The following is a 21,469-nucleotide window of genomic DNA, read 5'->3' as shown; positions in this document are numbered from 1 at the left end:
GAAAATAGGATAATGAAAATGAGTACTCTTTTCGATCAGTGACATGATCATGTCATTGGGTAGGCTGTCTGTTCAGACCTGGAAGGCATGGAATTTTCATTTTCAGTTCGATTTTCAAAGCTGTTCACTGTATATATGGAGTCAACATTATCTAGAGTCACATGCTAAATGTATGAGATACATGTATTAAATCATGACCAGAGAAGAAGACTAACTATCTAGCGATTCCATCCTGAGTTATTGCTGACTTCTATCTTTGATGGGGACTTTTGACAAGTATGGAGTTGGAAAGTTTACATTCCATTGAAATTGTGCCAAGAAGAGTACTTTCACCTCTGTGGCATGGATTGGATGTCTCTTCATGCGGAACAACCTGTTTACACCTCACAGTATCACCTGTCATGTTTGAGGGATTAGCAGTCCTAAAGAGTGGACATGTAGCTGCCACAGGTGAAAACATCAAAACCTACTGTGACCTGGATATGATGGGTTCACAGTGTCTGTCGGCTTTCTGAAGAGCTGCCAATCAGATTAGATCGTGAAAATGTCTGTCAGGAGTATTTCAGGTTGGAGAAATTGGCTCAAGATGAAACTATTAAACCAACAGACTTGTTTCATTATGAAACATAAACTGTAGGATCAAGAGGCTTCTCTTCTGTCTCTCTTTTATTTTTTACGAGTAAATGAGATTTGTTTGAACTTGAAAAGACGTGATGACAAGAGTATCAGTATCACTGGGGCTAGAAATGATATCTTGTCCAAAAAGACAGGAATCTCCAGAACTCATTTGCATGTGTGTTTGAAGAAAGCCAATAAAAACTTCATGTTAGATGATATAATATAATGTAGGAACCATAAGACAACATACGATGAACATGTGCATTGCCACTGGTTTTATTCTTTTTTTTTTAGAATATAGAGGCTTCAAAATGACAGTCATTAAAATTCCTGATTTTAGGGTAGCGAATGTAAGGAGCCCTGGTGGAAATCAGATGGTACCCAGGCTAGCCTGTTCCTGCTTTGTATGGCTGTAGATGGCAGGGACCAACCACTGGTTCCTCATCTTTTATTTGTGTATGTTAGAGTTGAACACCCAGAGTGGAGCTATTTTTTGCAGTCTGGGAAGTGGAGCACTTCCAGGAGGAGTACTTGAGAGGGAGAGCCATAATTGGCTTTATCCAGGCCAAATTCAGTGGGCCAAAGAGCAAAAGCTTTCCCAGTATATCTTGGCTGTGTCCACTTAGATTCCCAAGGAGCTATTTTTGGCAGTTTTCACTGGTCTTGTCCACACAGTTGTGTGTATAGTCCCCTGGTGCTGTGTCCCATATCTCACCCCTGCCTTCCCCATGGGCTGACAGGCTGTGACCACACACAGCTACCACAGGCAGATAACTGATCCTTCCTTATCCCCTCCACCCTCCCATCAGTCCCTCTCATCATCAGCAGTACTATCTACAGTCACTAAGCAGATGCTAGGAGGGAATATTCTAGTTGTGTACAACACAATGTGGCTGTCATATCAGATGGGGATGGTCATGCCTGTCCTACTTTGAACAGAAACGTGTTGAAATTTCAAGTACTGATGAGTATGTGTGAAGAAATGGTAAATCTCTTCTCGCCATATGTAGTTGGGAACACTGTGAGTGTGACATTGGTCACTGGTACTTGACCTAAACACAGGTCAAATTGAGTAAACAGTAGTGTCAGATGATCCAGCAGTATAACTACCTGCAATTCTAGCCTTTGCGGAGGGTTTTATTTTGTTTATACAGGTATCAGTGGTTTAGACAAATGTTCAGGTAACGTAATGCTAGACAGATATGTTGTATCTAAACCTAGATTGTAAGGGTGATTATTGACTACTTTAAACATAATATAACGTTTTACCTGGAAGGCAGCATGTATAGTCTTAATGACAGGACTGCTAAGTGCTTTTATTCCATTGTAAAGGCTCATGTATAAACATTGTTATTGCCTACACTTGTGTTTATGTAGGGTGCCGTATTGCTGTCATAACAGTGTCATTGCACAAATGAACTCAAATGGCTTTACTCAGACAGGAGGGTATGCATCACCTGTTGAGCCAGTCTTAATTTCTTTCTATTGTTTCTTGTGACAAAGATGATTAGGCTACAAAGCAAACAAGTCATTACAAAAAAAATGAATGGAAAGAAATGAAAAAAGGATGGAAGGGAAACCTGAAAGAAGGGGATTCTTTATACTTGAAGCAATTATCGTATGTTCAATGAATATAATTTGTTTATACTGTACATAAAAAAACCTCCATGATTTTGATACAGAAACTAAAGACCTGCTCAAAGAGCAGTCCTTCAAATACTCAGACCAAACATGAAAATTTGACATGGACATATACAATGTACATCTTTACCAAAATTGGAAGACTTGAACCTTAATTTCTATCAATATTGTCCTTAAATTCTATCAATATTGACCTTCAAATGTATTGTTGACCTGGAAATATGTCTTTGTCAAGTATTATGTACATGCATCAACCTATAAACAGAAATGCACAAACTGGTATGTCTTACACAATAGGGAGGAAGTAGTTGTAGATGTATGTTATAGTCCTTTGCAGCCAGAACAATAGCTTCTGGTCACATAGTGTTCCTGTGTAAAAAGGCAACACTTCTTTAAACAGTCATGTGAATGCAAGTGGGGTAAAGAATGAAGGTGGGTACTAATCTCGAACCAGATCCACGGTGCGTTATGTATAGTATCAAACTCCCCATAGGTGCCCGTTTGACTCCCTTAGCCGGCTATAGTCCCTGGCCAGCTTTGATACTATCTTATGGCACCGTAGGATCTGCTTGGAGATTAGGTAGGTACATTGTATCCAAAGAAGTGGGTACACAGAATATAATCAGCTGGGTCAGGATGTCCACTTCTTACCCCAGCATTAGATGTTGACAAAACAAGTCTTGTGTTTGTTTTGATAAGTGGAGACCATTGTTTAGGGCTGGTGCTTGCACCCTCACTCTGTAATGAGAGAACACCTTTTGCAGGTGTTTTGAAATGTTCCTGAATAACAGTACCCGGCCTTCCTGAATGTGCAAGTCCTTGTTACGACATCTTCTGCAACTGGCTATGACATATTACCAGGCTGCTAAGTGACCTATAGTACATGCATGGCTTTTAATTTGGATGGATTGCTGTTTGAATGCTTATTGGAAGTAGTTTTAGCAGTATAAAGATTTGAGTCAATCAGATCATGTTCAGTAACAATACTGGAAGTGGAGGAAAGACCAGTATATAACTTTGTTGGTCAGATACTATAGCTGTTGAGGTGAAACTTGTTGATATATCCACCGATGAATTATAGAACTTGCAAGAATTCAACAGACTCAGTGACTGGCAAGGATGTGGTCAACCTTGAAATTGAAGGCAGGATGTACTGATGCCCTTGTATTAGATGGGGCATTCTCAATGCCCTAACCCTACACAACTCTAATTTATCCTACATGAGGTAAAATGCTGCCTTGGCAAACCTCTGACAAGGCAATATGTCAACCTTACTCACTTATCACCGTTTCTCACAGTACTAGAGAAGAAAGCTTTAGGACGCCCCTAGAATTGAGTCAGGCAAAGGCCTACGAGTATGACGCAACGTCAACAACAGGGGAGAGGAGGAAAGAAATTCATTCTAAACCAGTTGACAACTACACGTACAAGAGACCAGTAACCTTCTTTCCAATCCAAGTCACCATGCCAGAGGTGATTTAACATTGAGCCCAGAGCCAGATGTTCCTATCTGATGTGGCTGCCAGGCTGTGACCTGCTCCCTCCATCAATATATATCCCAATTTCAAGGTTATCGGCTAATGGACGTAGACCTTTCTTGATGAATGGTTTGTGTTTCCTATATTCTTGAATCGTGAACAAGGTTTTACACTCTGCTTTAAAGCCTCTGATATACTAATATAACATTATGGCTAGTGGTAGACCCACTACTGGCTAGGGGAAAGCCATTGAAAGGCATGTACAATCTCACATGTTTAGGTAACACTACTAGGCTGTATGGTTTCAGATTGAGATTAAGCATTTCTAGAAATGTTTGTGCATTTCTGAAAAGCAAAATATTGATTATTATGATTGAATAGATGACAATTCTCATACTGACAGCAGTTCATTGTCCCATGAGCATAAAATTACCAGTAAGCGTGATATCGTTTTGCTTTTGAGTGATATGTATCATAATGAATCTGTATGATTTGGAATTATTGAAGATAATGATTTACAAATACTGTAAATTTGATTTGATGCATCATATTCATAATGTACAATGTCAGCATGAATGGATATACTGAAAATGATAGCCTCAGCCCATATAGATAATTATCCAGCCCACCAATTGGAAGAATAATCTATGACCTCTCAATTCCACAAGGTACCCACAATCATGTGAATATAGAAATTGATTTTGTATCTTTCAGGCAGCTATGTATTATGCAGAGATACCAGCATTTGGGCTGCCCTGTGCTTTACATGTTACCTGGCCTCCCAGTATGACAGCTGTAATTACTGTTGTCATATATCATCAGGGTTTAAAGTAATAACATACTTCTTTGATTTGATATAGGCCTTATTCTTCATGCAAAGTAGAATCTAATTGTGAATATTCAATGGTAACGAAATATTGTCTTACATTTACATGTAAGCTGCTTACTGTAGAAATATGCCTTTGATCTCCACCATATCTATAACATTTGAGTTTGTAGAACCAATTTTTCGTCGCCCTTAATCCCCAAATCTGTTGTAACAACAAGTCTTAGGCTCAAGGTCAAGGTTCTGTCTATTTTAGGATGGTGTTATGCACAAAGACTTGTTGCTACCTGAAGAGTTGCAGGAAAACCTGCTTGCATATGTTACCGAAACACTGTGACAGCAATAGTATAGGCTGTGGACTGTATGCATTGGTCAGGCAGGTAAATGCACAATTTTCCTGCCCTGTAAACATGGCCGTGATTCTTTACATCCAGTGGGTATTAGGACCTACTAGCACTGCTCTGGTTTCCTCATTACCAGCCCCTATTTTGGGATCAACATACCTAGTTCAAGTGTTACATTTTCTTGGCCACCTCATGGGGCCGTGATTGGCTTCACCAAGCGATGGCACATTGACTTTTTTGTTTCCATGACATTCCTGCAGCATGGCATCACTCCTACTTGGCTTTCAGGGTCTGCCAGTACACACACTGAGTCAGCTGGTGTCACGCTGCGACAGACAGGGAAACAACCAACCACTCACATTCTGTGGATAGAATATCTATATTTGAGAAAATCTTCAATATTTATCAGACTATGGCAACTGTTAACTGAGAGTAAGGATCTCAAAGTAAGTCAGGAATCAATGTTGCAATATGTTAATGAACAGCAATGTTGATATTTGGAAACTTCCCTTAGTTATTTTTTCGGCAGTCATGTACTGTACACAACCATGGGCTTGATACTTGATTCTCATAAACTTGTATGTTAATAAAACCAAACATATGACCAAGAATTACCTGTTAGGTTGTGTATTTTACAGATGGCAACTGTGTCAGTCTGGAAATGTGGTTTTGAAGTAGTTCAATGGGCATGTTCTGTAGTAGTATTTAGTCAGTTTGATGCCAAGTTTATTTGAAATTCTGTATGCATCAGAGACTACTTTATAGTTGTGTTCTCATCTGTGTTTATATCTTCTACCAAGCAACATATATACACAGGAAAAACTGGTTTCTTATTGTAAATATCTGAGATCTCCATTCTGTATCATTTACTCTTTCAGGGTTATTGAATCCACAGGTGATTAGATTTTGCAATGAATTATGGGTATATCTTCTTACATCATGAGTTTGTCTGCCACATGGCATTTCAATCAGTACTGCCAATGACTGCAAGTGTGCCAACATGTCAAGTCAACTGCCATGTCATTCTGTGGTACACAATGATGGCAGTGTTATGTCTGTGCCATGAGCTGGGCATTGAACAAGTCCTGCAAGCAGGCTCAACATTTATGCGCAGCCACCAGCAGGTCAAACCCATATAAGGAGAAGACCACATGGTCACTCTAAATCAAGTCTACACTTTACCATGCACTTGAGTCTGTGAAAGTTGGAGACAGTATACTAGTAGTTGAAGTGATTTAATGATGATCTGCTGTGGGTGTGTGGATAACCGTCATTCTATTCCATTTCCAGTAAGTAGCTTTTTACCGAGTCATGCAAATAAAGATAGTCATATATCTGAAATGTATCAGTTCTAATGTTGTTTTTCTTCCTGTATGTTTCAGATGCAGGAGCTGGAACGGAGAGTGCAGGAGGCTGACGCCAAGGCAGATAAAGCAGAGGAGCAGGTGTGTAAAGTATCTTTGAATGTGTGCAAGACTGCTGATATAAAGATGAGTCTGTAGATTGCAGTATTATGCAAAGAAACTAGAGTACATTGATGATGGCTGAGCATCCTCTCTGCATTCAGGTAGATAAAAATAATATTTGTTGTAGAATGAATCATTACCACTCGATTGTGGAGAAAAGCGATCAGACAGATTTTCTGAGTGGTATTCTGAAGTAGAAAGGTGGATGCCATTCAGAATGTCTGTATGCTTGCTTGTAACAAGTTGTATGTCTGTATAGTCGCCCATAGTTTATCCAGTTGTTGTGATTCATTCAGTCACAGAGACTCTGCAAGTGTTGATGAACAGACCGCCATTTTAATCTACTGCATACATTGATGGTGTTCCTATTGGCAGTGCTGCCCACAGTGCTGTAGTCTGCATAGCTGCTTTCATCTCCAAGTTTGTACAATCACCTGTTAGTAGTCAGTCCCCACATGAAGAGCAGTACAGTGGTAACATAGCTGTTCATGCAGCCCAGACTGTAAAATACCATAACTAGTGATGCAAGAAAAATAAAAACATAATTTCAAGGTGTAGAATAGTTGCCGTATAGTTATAACACGTGCACAGGCAGCAAGGCAGCATTAAAGACAAACTTTTGCTGAGAGCTTTTATCGTGAGGCTTTTATTACCTTCCATTGTACCATGGTCAAGGTAGCCTACTGGCCCAAGGAAGCATTGTTACTTGTAATTGTCAACAGGTGACGTTCTCTAAAGGAAAACCTCAGCATATAAACCAGCCAAACAACAATTTCATCCACAGTCCTGCCTCTGATTGGGACAAAAAATGCTCATTAAAGAGAAGTTGGCAAGTGGCCTAGTTTGTCAGGCATGATGGCCTGCTGAGCACTGTGTGGATGGGTGGGCAGCACCTTTGCTCTAGTTACCTTATGATCACAGTCGAGAACATTGCAAATTGACAGTTGTTTCTCAACTTTTTATGTAACTATGGATTAGATATTGATGGGGCACTTTCAAATATTCAGTAACCTGAATGACTTAATCACTAAATGACTTTCTACAATGTACAATATGTAAAATATCGCCAAAACATGCCAGTACCTGTCTAAAAACAATACATGTATAAAACTTTGCTACTGAAAAAAAGTACAACAACAATCTTTAGGGAAAAAATTGTAAAAAGAAAGAAAATTAGTTACCTTTTATCTGAATTGCATAGCAAGTACCAAATTATATAAACAGTAACACACCGGTTCTGTCCATGGAGTTGATATACTCTAGGCTGCATTTCTAACCACTAGAATGCTAGTGATGTACAAAGTGCTTTTAACATTATGTATCTTCCCGTGGAAGCCCTGCAAAGCCCCCAACATGGCTGATCAGAAGGGTTTCCTTCCTAGTCCAAGTTACTACTGTACCATTGGCAAGGTTTATATCCCACCACTAATTCATCTTTCTTTTCTGAATGTTAGTGCCAATACATTTCAGTCTTCCATCTTAAGTCAACTATGGCTGATGTCACAGATCCAGTTTGGTACTGGTATGCTGGTAACACAGCTTGCTGGAGTTTGTGACCTGTAATGTTGTGACCTGTAATGTTGATGTTCAGTCTCAGTCTCATGGAGTTATTCCATTTGCTAAGTTGATTTCCTTCCTCCATTTGATTTTCTGAGGCAGTACCCTGTCTGCCATCATCTTCACCATTAGCATGTCTAGTTTCTTTCTTGATCCAATGTTTCTTTTAGCTTCTGTTGGCACACACAATAGCTGATGTCATCTCATGGTCACATCTGTTGGAGAGGCCTTGCCCACCTGTTATATCTGTTAGCTCAGGCCAAATCTGGCAGGCAGGTGGAAACCCTCCAAGTTTTTGGTGGTCTTACATTTTCAGTTTTGACTTTCTTACCTCCCTAAACTGGCTAAAGTCTTATAAGTAGATTCAAGACAGTGAACACAAGATGGCTGAGCAAAGTTAGTATTGTTACAATGATGGAAAAATATACGAGCACTGTATTCTTGCTACCCTGTTTTTTAAAGTACCCATTTGTTACCTTGTTATCTGTAGGGCTTGATATAGGGTTGTATTGTAAAAGACTATCATGTATACAGCAGTTGCTACTGCATTGCTCGAAGCAGCCAGCATAGCTTGCATTTTATCATCCTCATCCATTTGTGAGGGGTCAAGCCTAGCTCCTGAACAAACTCCCTTCATGTACAGTGTGTTATTTCTGTTACTCAATATACACTCTGAGGGTTTAAATCGAAGAAAACAAATAATCTAACCATAAAGTTCTGTGGCTCAGGCAGTCAGGGAGAAAGGAGGGGGAGTGACTTTTTGCCCTGAGTTTTCGCAGAGGAGGGGGGAGAGTTCTTGCAAGGTTAAACCCATTACATAGCTTCAAATGATCATGGGAGCCCAGCTTGTGGTCACAACACTTACTGTAGGCGGAGAGCTCACATCTGATGGTGGACAGGAGGAAATGGCTAAATCAGAGTAACTCTGGAAGTCCTGAGGGATGTTACAGTTTCCACAACAGAACTTTACTGAACCAATCTGAGCAACAGCTGAAGTTGAGTGAGTGGGTGATGTCAAGCCTTGTTTGGGGTGCTAGCCTCTGGGGGAGACTGTGTGGGAGGAGGAATGCAATGGGAAGGCTGAAAAGGATAAGTTCAGGAGATTTTATCAGGTTCAAGCACATGTTTCCTGCAGGATGATAGGGTACATGCTGTTGTCTTCTGGGGGAGACAACATCACTGACCTCAATACCTGTAACCTTGCTCCAGTGACCTCTGATAGACCAAAGATATGTCCATACTCAAATTAATCATCTTAGAAGATAAGCCTGTGAAGATGACAAGAGGTTGGCAAGAGGAGAAACTACCCTCTAACATATGGTGTGACTCACCTTGACAATTAGATATTGTTTATGGACTTGTGGTTTCTCTGATCTGTTGGGAAGAAAAAACTGTGTGTGTTTGTGATTTGTGTCTGTGTGTGTTTGTGTGTGTCTGTCTGTGTGTGTGTGTGTGTGTGTGCATGCATGTTTGAGTCAGAGAGTGTAAAAGGGACATCCAAATGTGGTCAGCTTGACTCTGAATAACCTTCTTGTTGAGCTGTTTTGACCACGATGTGTGGTTAGAGGAGTCATAAGTACCATGTACAGACTATACAGCAGGAATCTGTGAGAGAAAGGTAAACAGGTGTGTTTGTGTAGCTGCTAGCAGGAGCTTCACACCTGTCTCTTGGTATGTCACTTGAGAACTAGCTCTACTGACAAGCCACTTCTTGCAAACACCATCCTCCTGACATACATTTTTATGTAACATTATATGATGGTCTGCATGCTCTCTTCAGTAAGGCATAGGCAGCCTATTTTGATTTCCTGTATTTCGTATGGGAAACCGTTTTATCACGTTATCGTGGAGAGGCGGCCAAGTTTTGTGTTATTGTCTTCCTTGGTTTTAGCATAATGCATAGGGAGTAATTCTGATTCTGAATTTAGCATAGATCATTGTCGGGTTCCCCAATGCAGACCATCATATAGTATACATAAATATTGCTACTGAAATGGCATGTATGCGGGAATAGATTTATAAATTGATCTCAACTTAGTATAACGTACAACATTAACTGAATAATAATTGGATCTCTTTCTAGATATTCAATATCAAGTACATTGCTATTGAAGATGAAACACAGCACGGTAAAATGTTGTGACAGCTATCCACAGAAATGATTAAAATCAACTTAAATACATGGTAGTTGTCCCTTTCAGGTACTGTTTCATAATCATATTATTATAAACAGCACAATATATTGCTTGAAGGGCATCAAAGACAATATGTTAAACTTAAATTCAAGAATGATTCTTTGAAATAACAGCAAACCAGAGACCATGGCATTGATTGAATCATTTGATAGTACAAATGTTCATATCAGTTGAAATTGAAATCATCATTGCATTTAGTAGATCTAGAACATTCACTGCCTATTATAGCCTAGGAGGAACCCTTTGAAAAGTTTAATAAATATGCCATCTTAGATAAAATGATACACCTTCATGACATGTCTGAGCCACAGATTGTGTCTTGGCATACTTTCAAGGTGTTTTGATATCTGTAAGTGGTGAGTCACCCTTTGTGAGAGGAGGGAGGTTGTGTCTGTGTAGGAAGTCCAGGAGACACTGGCAGCTGTACTAGGGATAAGTTGGTTCCAGTTGTTGGTAAATCCACCATTGGGCAACCAACATCTGTGATCATGCAATTGCAACATCTCAAAATATATGCTGTAATACTTGGTGATGGCTCTTACAGCATGTGTAGTCCTCCTTGCTTTAATTTCTATTACCTAGAGAGTAGTGAAAGAATTGAGCACTAACATCCACTAACTGTTGACATAGAGAGAGTAACTGCTAACATAGAGAGAGTCGAAAGAACATGAGCACTAATCAAGTCCATTCTGAACTGTTGATGTTAGTTCTGCAGTGGTTGATAGATAGATGTGGGAAGGTCATCTCTTTCAAAATCAACCTGTCCCAGACATGGATCAATATGAAGGTGACCTTTCTAACCCTTACCTCTATATCATATACTGTTACATTACCATCCTATGCTCAGTCTATCGATTGGTACATGATATGTGCATGTATATGAACTACAGGTCATAGTCTAAAGCACCTGACCCTCGATCCATCTTTAGAAATTGTGGCATCACTATAACTTTTGCTGAAGGTAAAGTGAATTGAAGCCTATGATTGCTAGCTAATGCAAGATGCTGCCTTCCTTAGTTCTGCAGAATTTTTGTCTTGTAGCCTAAGGGTGGGTACCAATGCAGCATGTTTTTGGACCTATATCTTTATCACCTGATCCTGTTAGGTCATAAAATCTCATGTTGACATTTTGTAGAATTCTGAAAAACTGCAAAACAAGAGTTCGTAGACCTCAGGCCTGCATGAAATGTATTGGGTTTCTGTAGACCTATTGGGTATTTTTGCCTTTTTGTCTGTGGTACGTGGTTGGAAAAATGAGCTTTTTACCGTGTTGGTTGTGCACCATGCAAAAGTCTGACTCTGAAATTCCATTTTCTGAATTTGTAAGTTTGGACATGGATGAACATTACTTATTTTGGATTTCTTAAGTATGTAACCAACCACAGTACTTTGAAGTTGTTGAGACGCTACCTTTTTTTGTCTCAGATGGCCCATGCACATGTAGTTACTCTGTCACATGATATACTAATATCTTCCTATTTCAATGTACTGACCTAATGCAGCTGCTAAGTCTCCTTGGTTTGTGTTCTTCCAATGATATTCATTAAAAATTTATTTCTGGGGTGTTATTCACTTGACATCGGAATGTTACTTGCATAATTTGACCAATGATACTTTTATCTGTAGTTCCATAGACATTAGACAATATGAATAGTGGTAGCCCCCATGCAGCAGCAACAGTTAGTCCCCAGGGTGGTATGATATTTTCATTCAATCCATCCAACCCAAACCTAAATCTCCTGTAGTATCTAAGCCAAATTTAACAGCATAATTTACTATGAAAAATGTCCTTGTCAATCCCATTTATAGATGGCAAGCTGCTGGCAATGTAGCCTGATTAAATCTCGCTTATAGCAGCCCGCCAAACATCCGCCGGCCCGCGGGGAGGGGCCAGTTACAGCCCTGGACAGCGGAGTTTGTGTTACACAGACTACTGGCAATGGAAGCTTTGAAAAGTTCAGAAGCTGTTGTAGTCAGAGCAAACACCCAGCAAACATCCCCGCAAACCAATGAGCAGTTGCTTAGAAGGGGAATTTCATCATATATTTGCCGCGACAAAATGCAACCAACGATACTGAATTTAAAACAGAACAAAGCTAAGCCTCCACCACTTAACCCTGCCTGTACCATAGATTAAGCAGGCCCAAAAACCAAGCGAATATGACTAGCCCAAAACAACAAATTACCTGTATACAGTATGGAAATGGCATTACCAAAGAAACAAAAAGAAACACAGGACAAATCATACACATACCTTTCTCTTATGCCCACACTCTATACAGTTCTCCTCCACATTAGAAAATTGCATCTTCTTCTGTTTAAGTTCAAGTTCAACCATGATTGCCAACAGGGTAAAGGAACTTGTACCGAAACTTAAAACTCAGTACTATACAGCTCTAGAAACACCACAAAGAGTAATAAGCAAACTCCAATTATACCTGACCAACAGATATATAATCTTGTACACTCCGTCATCTGGCAAACTGTCAGTGCCACTAAGTAACTTGATACATTGAAGGTGGCCCAGGCCAGATGATGGTTCTACACCCAACCATAATCTGTTTTTAAAACCAAGCAGATATTGGGAGGATGCCCCAACCACACAAAAACAGGATCAACCTACACAGTATCAAGTTCAAGCACTAGGAGGCCCAAAATCAAACCTGACCACCAGGACACCACAAACAACTCACGTACCAAATAGCAACACAATGGTACCTTGCGTTCCGGAGATACAGCGCACGCCCCGTGCCCGCACAAAAGGTAACCTAAAATGTCAAGTTCAAGCACCAAGGGCGCCAAAATCAAAATTGAGCATTATTCAGCCACCGCCGACACATGTGCCAAATATCATCGCGCCAGCACCAGCCGTTCAGAAGATATAACTCCGGAAACACCCCTCTCGGACACAAAATTCGACCTGCCGGGTCAAGTTCAAACGCGACAAGGCCCAAAGTCAATCCTAGGCAACAGGCAACAACCCCCCACCCATGCACCAAAAATCGTCGCAATCGCGCGTATCGTTCCGGACACACAGCGCCAAAAGTGCCCCAAAACACCAAAAATGCCACCTGCAATGTCAAGTTCAAACGCCAGGAGGCCCAAAATCAAACCTGAGTGTTAGGCTACCACCCCCAACCCACGTACCAAAAATCGTCGTGCTCGCACCATCCGTTCACGAGATACAGCGCCCTACATCCCCGGCTACCGAAAAGTTCCCACCAGCATCAAAACCATACCTGCATACATGCAGGTAATCATGTGCTCTTTGGTAATACTTCCTGAGTGTTATATGGCAATATTGTCACTTCTATACTGCCTCTGTAAAAGACATGCTACGTTTGATTGTACATTGTACGTACCATATTGTACATTGTACGCACCATGATCAGGGTGCCTAGCTGAAGAACCAAGCAGGAATCACAATTAAGAGCTTCCTCCTGGCAATTTGTTGACCAGTCTCCTGTATTGATCAAACATGAAAGGCCATCCTGGCCTTCATAATGTATGTGCTACCCAAATTTAAGATATTATGTTATCGAGAACTGGTTTTTTTTTTTTACATCAGCTTGTGAACTGTGATGTCCTGTAGGGTATTGCCCATAATGTGCAACAATGAGTGCCGTAGTCCATTCTATGGGAGCTGGTCAAATTTTGACAACATTGCTTGTGTCATTGTGTTGGACAGGCACTCCAAGAGTATAGCAAGTCTACTGGTTTAGATTGCGGTAGGCTCATGTTTTGCTATTTTGTGTTCCCCAGTTGCGAGTGATGGAGCAGAAGCAGGTAACCCAGAACATCGACGTGCGGCAGTCCACCAGCGCTCTGTTCGTGCGCATCCAGGAGCTGGAGACAGCCTGCAGGGACAAGGATGATGTCATCCTCAAGTTGGAGATACAGCTGGAGGAGCAGGTACATTTTCACTTGTGTCTTAATCACTGTCATCAGCATTGTTGTCATCGTCAGGTCTGTGACTTTGTACAAACAACAATAAAAACTTCTAAATAGAAAGGAAGAAACCCTTATCTTCCCTTATCTCATTAGACAAGACAATAGATGAGAATATGTTTACTTTCTTACACCTGTTTCAGCTCACCAGGTATACTGAATTGTTTTAGCAGGGACCATGTCGACTTGTTGGCAAAAGAGAAGGAATGCAGTAATCTATTTCGAAGTTGCAAAAATAACATATTATAGCTAGATGCTGGAGCTCTTGAAAATCATGTTGATAAAGTCATTGAAATCTGTATATTCGGTGTTTGGTCATCGTGCATGTAGTACTAGTAGTACTGGACAAAGTAATTAAATCCTCTGCAGGAAGTTTGCCCCCCTCCTCGACTCCTCTCACCTGTATGACCACCTGGTCACACCCACATGTCTTACAAGTTTACTCAAGGATTATCTCTTGTAGTCTCCTCAAGTGGTCATACTGTCATGTGTACAGTGACCTTAGATGCAGGTAACCAGAGTCAAACATTGGCTAATAGGATGCTGCAATGCACTTTAAGCCGTGTGGGTAAATGTTTCGATCCAGTTACTACTCAGACAACAACACATTCTAAAGGCATGAATCCCATTTACTTGTGGCTCTCCGGGACAGTGGGAAGAAGTGAACAAGACCAGAGTTTCAGGAAACCACAAATGTGGCTACTGACACCTACACCTGCCCTGTTAATAAGAAGTCATGGTCCTGACATCCTACAAGTTAGGAGACCAGGTAAATGTAAACACTAAAGCCACAAGTATTCCAAGGGCCACTGATCCTAACTGATCTCCAACTTTAAATAGCTATCCTGTCCTTGACTTGCTTTCTGTGTAAATAAAGGTCCAGATAGAAAGTGAATAACCTTAAGTTGTAAAAAGAGATGAGGGCAGAACAAATGACATGCACTGAAGATATATTATTAGTTTGCAAAGAGTGCCCTGAAGACACATTATAGGATTACAACTTTACTGAAGTAAACAAGGGACTGAAGCTTTATGTTTATTCAATAAGAAGAGCTGACACCTGGCACATGTACTCTAAATGGCTTGTACCAGTGTACAATTTACTGATATAGGAGAACATTTGACTTGACAAAAGGAACTTCAAGAGGTTGGTCTTGGAAGTTGGCAGGATAAACCTGTTACTTGTTCTTCCTTTTGGGATATTTAATTTCTGATAACCTGTCATAATTCATTTTATGAGTTCACAAGGCCAGGACACACCAGCATTGTGTACTTTTCTAAGGCCAATGGAGCATTCCTTTCCGGAACATTCTAATGAATACTGATATAATGAGGTAGTAAGGTCATGTAAGGACAAGGTCTCCAATTTCTTCTGTACAGCATGTACCTTAGAAGTTAGATCTATAAGGCTTTTAGAGTAAGACTTCACAGGCTTTGTGATGTTTATTTGTGGGGTCCCAGACCTGACACCTGTTCTATCCTCCATGCCTGGAGCTAGTATGTTTTCTGTAACAGTTTGGCCAAGGATTTACATGTTTCCTTGTGGAAGGGTTGGCTTGACAGTTTGTCAACTTTCCATAGGGGACTGTTTGCTCAGACCATGGAGAGCTTCCTACTACAGTCAGAAGCCTCACTTACAGTGAGGGAAGGACTGGTGATTTTCATAAACAATGTCAAAAACAGAACAGTCTTGTATGTACTTCTACAAAGTAGCCCAGTTTCTAACCTTGAAAGGTCTTAGCTCAGGGTCATGTGTGAAAGAAATTTGGACAAACAGGCTTATGATGAAAAATTGACCTTGAAATGGCTGCCCCTAAAAATGTAGTAACAACTGGTGTGTATTGCTTTGATGTGTAACACAGTTACATTTTGGTAAGCAGATTATGACTAAGCTTTCAAGTATATAATTTCCTTCTCTGCAGTTTTTCTCAGTTTAAAAGCAGTTGTGTAGCAGATCCATGTGCATGATTATTATATTGAAACTCAGTGCTGATGTGTTTCTTTCATGATGTTTTCAGTAAGATGTATATTAGATTATTTCCTTACCCGAGTACATGTTTTTTTTTTGTGCAGAAGGAACTTCGTGCTCAGGAAGGAGAGATGGTCGAAAAAAAGGCAGCTAAAATCAAGGAATGGGTTTACAACAAGCTGGGAGAGGTGAGATTAGACATATTCATAACAGACATGCATTCAAGAGACATTTCAAAATCCTACAGCCTGAAAAAAGGCTATGGACTACCTCTATCTCCTGTTTGTCTCTCCTTTGTATGTGGTACTGTCAAAATAAATTATTTACTTGAGTGCAGTGCCACATTGTCCTCCTCTGTCTGACAGCAAATAAAAAATATAAGATCTTTGATACTGAATTATGATTGTTTAGATATCTATTACTACTTTGGAGTTCCTTTTCAATCTTTGCTGTATGATATGACACACAATCTGGTTTGATGGAGGGACTTGGGAAATGAGAAACTGCCACATAATTCCCATGACTGTGGTGAACATCATGGATCATATTTCTGATGAAAGCTGCATTCATGGTGGAGAGCCTGGACAACAGCACATCTGCCTGGATGACACACATCTCATGTGGAGAATTTGGAGAATTGTCATGTACAGAGCCACTGGTATTTTCCTCCTAATGTCATGTAATGCAGCAGCAGTTGTTACAGGTATTTGTACACTACCGATAGCAGGGAGTAGTCTGTACAAGTTTTCCTTTGGATTACTTTACACATGGTTGTCAGTGTGATGTTACATTGGAATGTGCTTTGACTCGGTATCATTTGCTCTTGTGTGTGATCAAAATGGCATCCTTGGTGTCATAAAGCCTTGTAACAAAGATTCATGGATGTTATGTGTACATCTGCCTAATTGTATGATAAGTTACTACATGTACTGATGTAGTTGGCTTTGTACATCACATATTATGATGGTCATCAATGGTAAGGTCACATGTCTGTGTTCCAGTTGGAAGAGGAGAACGAGCGACTGCGCCGCACCCACCAGCAGTCCATGTATGCCCTGGAGTCCCTACAAAAGAAGTTGCAAGGTTAGTCACTTCCTTCAGTAGTGAATGGTCAGCTGTGTATGACATCTTGGAGCAGATGCCCCCTAACAACATTTCTGTAGATCAAGTTTATGGACAGGGTTTAACCTCAGTATGGTGTTTCCTCTCTCTTTGTTCCAGGGAGTGGCTATCAGGACAATCCAGCCTTTTATCAACTCTGTCCAGTCAACTCAGCCCAACACCCTGGCCAACATGGCCAAGTTTAAGGTTAGAGTGGTAGGCTGAGTTGACCAGGGAGTTGGGCCAAGTTGGTCTAAAATGCCATGTGACAAGTTGCCAAAGGGCAAAGTGTTCTGACATATTAACATCTGACCCTCAACCTCTGCTGAAAACAGACCTAATCAACATCCCATGAGACTGGACAGGTCAGCTCCATCCTTACAACAGCACTCTCAATTCAGATTTACCCATCCCAAGCCTCTGTGGACAGTCACATGGCATTTCAAATAACACAAAATGAAATGAAAAATTTTGTCCATCACTGAGCCCACCCTTCAACATCCTTGTTTTTGTATGTGGAATGTTGGTACCTATTTAAAACTCTGGATGATTGTACTTTTACTAGACCTTATTTTGGGTTTAAGATCTTCAATCTCCAAGAATCACCTTAATCAATCCTGATAGTGTAGGTACCTGCCCAGTCAGAGCCTGTTAGACACACTGTTAATCCGCCCCACCAGACTGTGTGTCCTGCTATAACTCAGGTGTTTCAAACTGTGTGATGTTAACCAGTCAGGACATACAGGATTGGAGAATTCCACAGGTCACATGAACAATGTCAGATGGTTTTAGCAACTGTCTGGTGTGAGGTACATAGTCTGTTCGCAAGGCATGACTTAAACGATAACTCGTTAAACCAGGCTCGTTAAGCCTGACTTTTTTCCATGTGCAGTTTGTTCTATTGTGCCCTAAAATCGGAAAAGGTCAGTTTTAACCATCCGTCCCTAATTTGGATGAAGAAAACCACATGCAGTACTTCTTGGTCAGCCACTCACTATTTACCAATGAGTGGTTCCCTTCTTTTCTGTTAAAACAGCTTAGAATAGCTTCAAAGCTAATAATTGTCTGTGGACACACAGAGATTATTGCATCTGATTTTTATTTAATTTGGTTAAGAAAATTAGTCAGAGAAGCCATTACATGTGAAGGTAAATGCGCTTTTGCACACAGCCTTCAGAAGAGCACTCACGATTTAAAAGAGAATGTCTTCTCCATGAACAGATGGAATAAGGCAAAGGGAACAACCTGTGCCAGGTATGACTGATATTGCTGCAAAGATCTTAACCAGTCCATCAAACAGTTGGTCAGGGCCTGGTTTTACATTACAAGAGAAAGAGGATGCAAAGGTTGTGGGTACCAATGAAGTTATTCGTTCTTAATTTGTTATTCTGGAAACTGGCAGCAATAAGAGATAGGTTTGTCTGGTGTTTCCCAACTCAAAGGAAGTTCTGGCTTTATTGATGCATGCTGAAGGAAGTAGAGACAAGGACAGACAGTCACTGAGCATCATGGGTCATGGGGAGGGCAACTCCTGTCTGGGGTAAGCTTACTTATAGGAAATCTCACATGATAGATGCAGGGTCGATATCAGCTCTGATATTGAAAAGTTGGAAGCACGTTAGATTCTGAAACAAAATCACTTCCATGACTGAGCTGGCAACAATATGGTACACACTGAAACAAGTATTCTCACCACTGGTAATGACACAGCAGAAGAAGACAGATATATTGAAGGTGAGAGGCCTTTACTTCTTGGAAAGCATTTCATGGACATGACCTTTCTCTTCTCTGTGGGGAGCATTGTTGTGTGTGGGTAGTGAGATACTGCTTGTGAGTGGCAGCCAGGGTGGCCAATGATTGGATGTGTCATTGCGCTGTATCTGTCCCTCAGATAAGAGGATCCCGACAGATGACCATGACATATGCAGTCATCTCCCATTTATTGGCACGTAAGACACACACAACCCAGAACACTTCTCGCTGTTGGAGGTCTGTCTTGTCTTTGATACAGGAGGCATCTGATGACTCTTTCTGCAACCTTTAGAACCCAACTGGTGGCACCCCACTGTTTGTTTCTTAAACCTCCTTTATTGAATGTGGCAAGCCATGGCCAAGTTTAATCATCAAAGCACACGATAAAAGATACATCATGCCTCCTACATGGCTTAGTTCTCTCAACTGCCAAATACAGTGAGTACAGTAGACAGCAAACCATCCTTTGTCAGGACCTTTCAAAAGGGCACTTTGTGGAATCTATAGGATCATAGAGAGTTTTACACAATGAATTTCTCTTCCCCTTGTGAACTTGTCACTCTTTTAAACCAACCTTGAGGGGAGACTCTCCTGATGGATAACTTCAACAGGCTAAATTGCTACCTAACAGTCTGTAATTTCAGCAAAATCAGCGGAATGTTTCCTATAATCCAAGATGCATGTACATGTACTGCTGTGGTAAAAAAAAAGAATCAAAGCAAGACAGACATTCCAGTTTCATTGGGAACAGTTGTGACAGTTAAATTTTCATTTGGTCAGGTAGAAATTTTGAAAGAAATCATGTGGCTTTGACTTTGACTTCCGGATGCAAAGTAGACTGTAGAAGAGAAACTTGAGGAAAATGATTCTCTGCCATCAGACAGGAAATCTGAAGGTTTACTGCCAGTATGAATCATCGGCTGCTGTTTGTTGAAATCATCATAAGTATTGAAAATTTACATAATGATGATTCTGTCCGCAACAGACTACCAAGAGATGTGACTGAGCTGGAGAAAGGAAAAGATTTCTATCAAGTCTGGTTATCTACAAACCCACAGGAGTCTTGAGTGCTCCCAGTATGTGACTTGCTCCTGGAGAGCTGGGTATTGACTTTGCCTTCTCTTCATCCTCCAGGGCTTGTTAGCATCCAGGCAGGGCCTGCCAGGAATGCAGGTCAAGGTCAACAGGCTTAAGATTTGATACGTCAGGCCCCAGGGCAGTTGGAAAATTACTTGTTCACCTTTCAATTCCAGTGTGTAACATAGAATTTCACACACCTGTCTGATGGCAGTTGTGAGCCTGTCTTTGCCCAGGTATCCACATCCAATACTGTAAAGCTATGCCCTTAAACTGTGGTTTATTTGGGTCAGGACAGTTAACATAGGAATCTGGGGGCATGAGGGACAATTAAAGGTAAGACTGTCCTGAGGGGCATGTTAGGAATGATGGGAAACAGGTGAGAAGGAGTCCTGTAAGGATAATAAGATCCTATGTCAGACTTTACTGGCAGTCTGGAGGAAAATGATAGACCAGAAATTGATTTGCACACAGAACTTGTTGAGAATACAAGGTAGTAAATGTTCACTTTGGACTAGTGTTGCACCTTGGAGAATACAGTTCACAGATATGGTCCTCTTCTTATCATAACCAATACGCTGAGTCACTTCAAGATAAAAGATAGTCTCAAAGAAAGATTCTATAATTATTAGTTAGACTTTGGGCTGACTCTCACAAAGTCACATACCCTTCCGGTCAGGACTGGACTGGATCAAATGCCAGTTCTCCCAGTTTGATCCGAAGGTGTTTCCAATATTGTTGAGAGCTGTGGTTCACAGTTCACCAGAGTGTACCAGGGCAAGGGAAAGTCAGGAATATAGTTGTGCGACAAACTAATTAGACTGTTACCATGTCAACATAGCAACACATTCCGCACCACTCAGAAAAAGTCTTTCAACCTACCGATAGTTAGCAGCTGCTATTGGCAAAAACTTACAGATGTTGTGAAGAACTCTACAGTACATTGTACATGTATATGGCATACTGCAGAGAAAACCACAGGTCCACATACTGATACTGTCTAGATACTGAATGTATTTTCAGTGCATGTTTCCAGAGGTACCAGAAATTAAGGTTTTGGACAGGAAATCTGCCAGAAAAGATACAGAATGGAAGAGAAGGGAAATGTGTATGTACCAGTATGTGTGGGGTATCAAAATATGTGCAGTTCAGAATGTGCTTGATGCAAAGACGTATATGGAATCTGCATGGGGGGTAATATTGCATTACGAATAATGTATATTATGGTAAATTCATCAAGGCCACATTACATAAGATTCACCACATCATCCACCAGTCATGATTTCTGTAGAATTAGAGACACTTATTATCAACCTGTCATACTATTGTTATTTTACATATTTCTCTCTGCCTTTGGCATCCTCCCTGAAACAGCAGAATGGAACATCTACTACGATGTAATCCTTGTTTTGGATTGTGCAGAGGCAAGAATCATTGCAATTAGGAGTGTCTTATCCAAACAGATAGTTGATATTTCTCCATGTTAGACATGACACA

At 40.7% G+C, this 21,469-nt stretch overlaps 1 protein-coding gene across 6 annotated transcripts in view; it reads left to right on the top strand.

Moving 5' to 3' along the window:
• LOC118418046 (pleckstrin homology domain-containing family H member 1-like) overlaps window positions 1–21,469 on the top strand; it is a 76,378-nt gene that overhangs the window by 10,799 nt on the left and 44,110 nt on the right. For 5 of the 6 annotated variants that reach the window (XM_035823866.1, XM_035823857.1, XM_035823875.1 and 2 more), the window contains exons 2-5: window positions 6,290–6,352; window positions 13,888–14,037; window positions 16,147–16,230; window positions 17,044–17,125. In XM_035823866.1, coding sequence (XP_035679759.1) covers window positions 6,290–6,352; window positions 13,888–14,037; window positions 16,147–16,230; window positions 17,044–17,125 — 379 coding nt within the window. Of the gene's footprint in view, window positions 1–6,133; window positions 6,197–6,289; window positions 6,353–13,887; window positions 14,038–16,146; window positions 16,231–17,043; window positions 17,126–21,469 lie in introns of those variants that run through there. The other variant, XM_035823884.1, reaches the window with a different exon arrangement.

The sequence above is a fragment of the Branchiostoma floridae genome, chromosome 1 (genome assembly GCF_000003815.2).
Source record: "Branchiostoma floridae strain S238N-H82 chromosome 1, Bfl_VNyyK, whole genome shotgun sequence".
Taxonomy (NCBI): domain Eukaryota; kingdom Metazoa; phylum Chordata; class Leptocardii; order Amphioxiformes; family Branchiostomatidae; genus Branchiostoma; species Branchiostoma floridae.
Note: the sequence above shows the minus strand (reverse complement) of the source record. Positions and strands in the feature narration are given on the sequence as shown.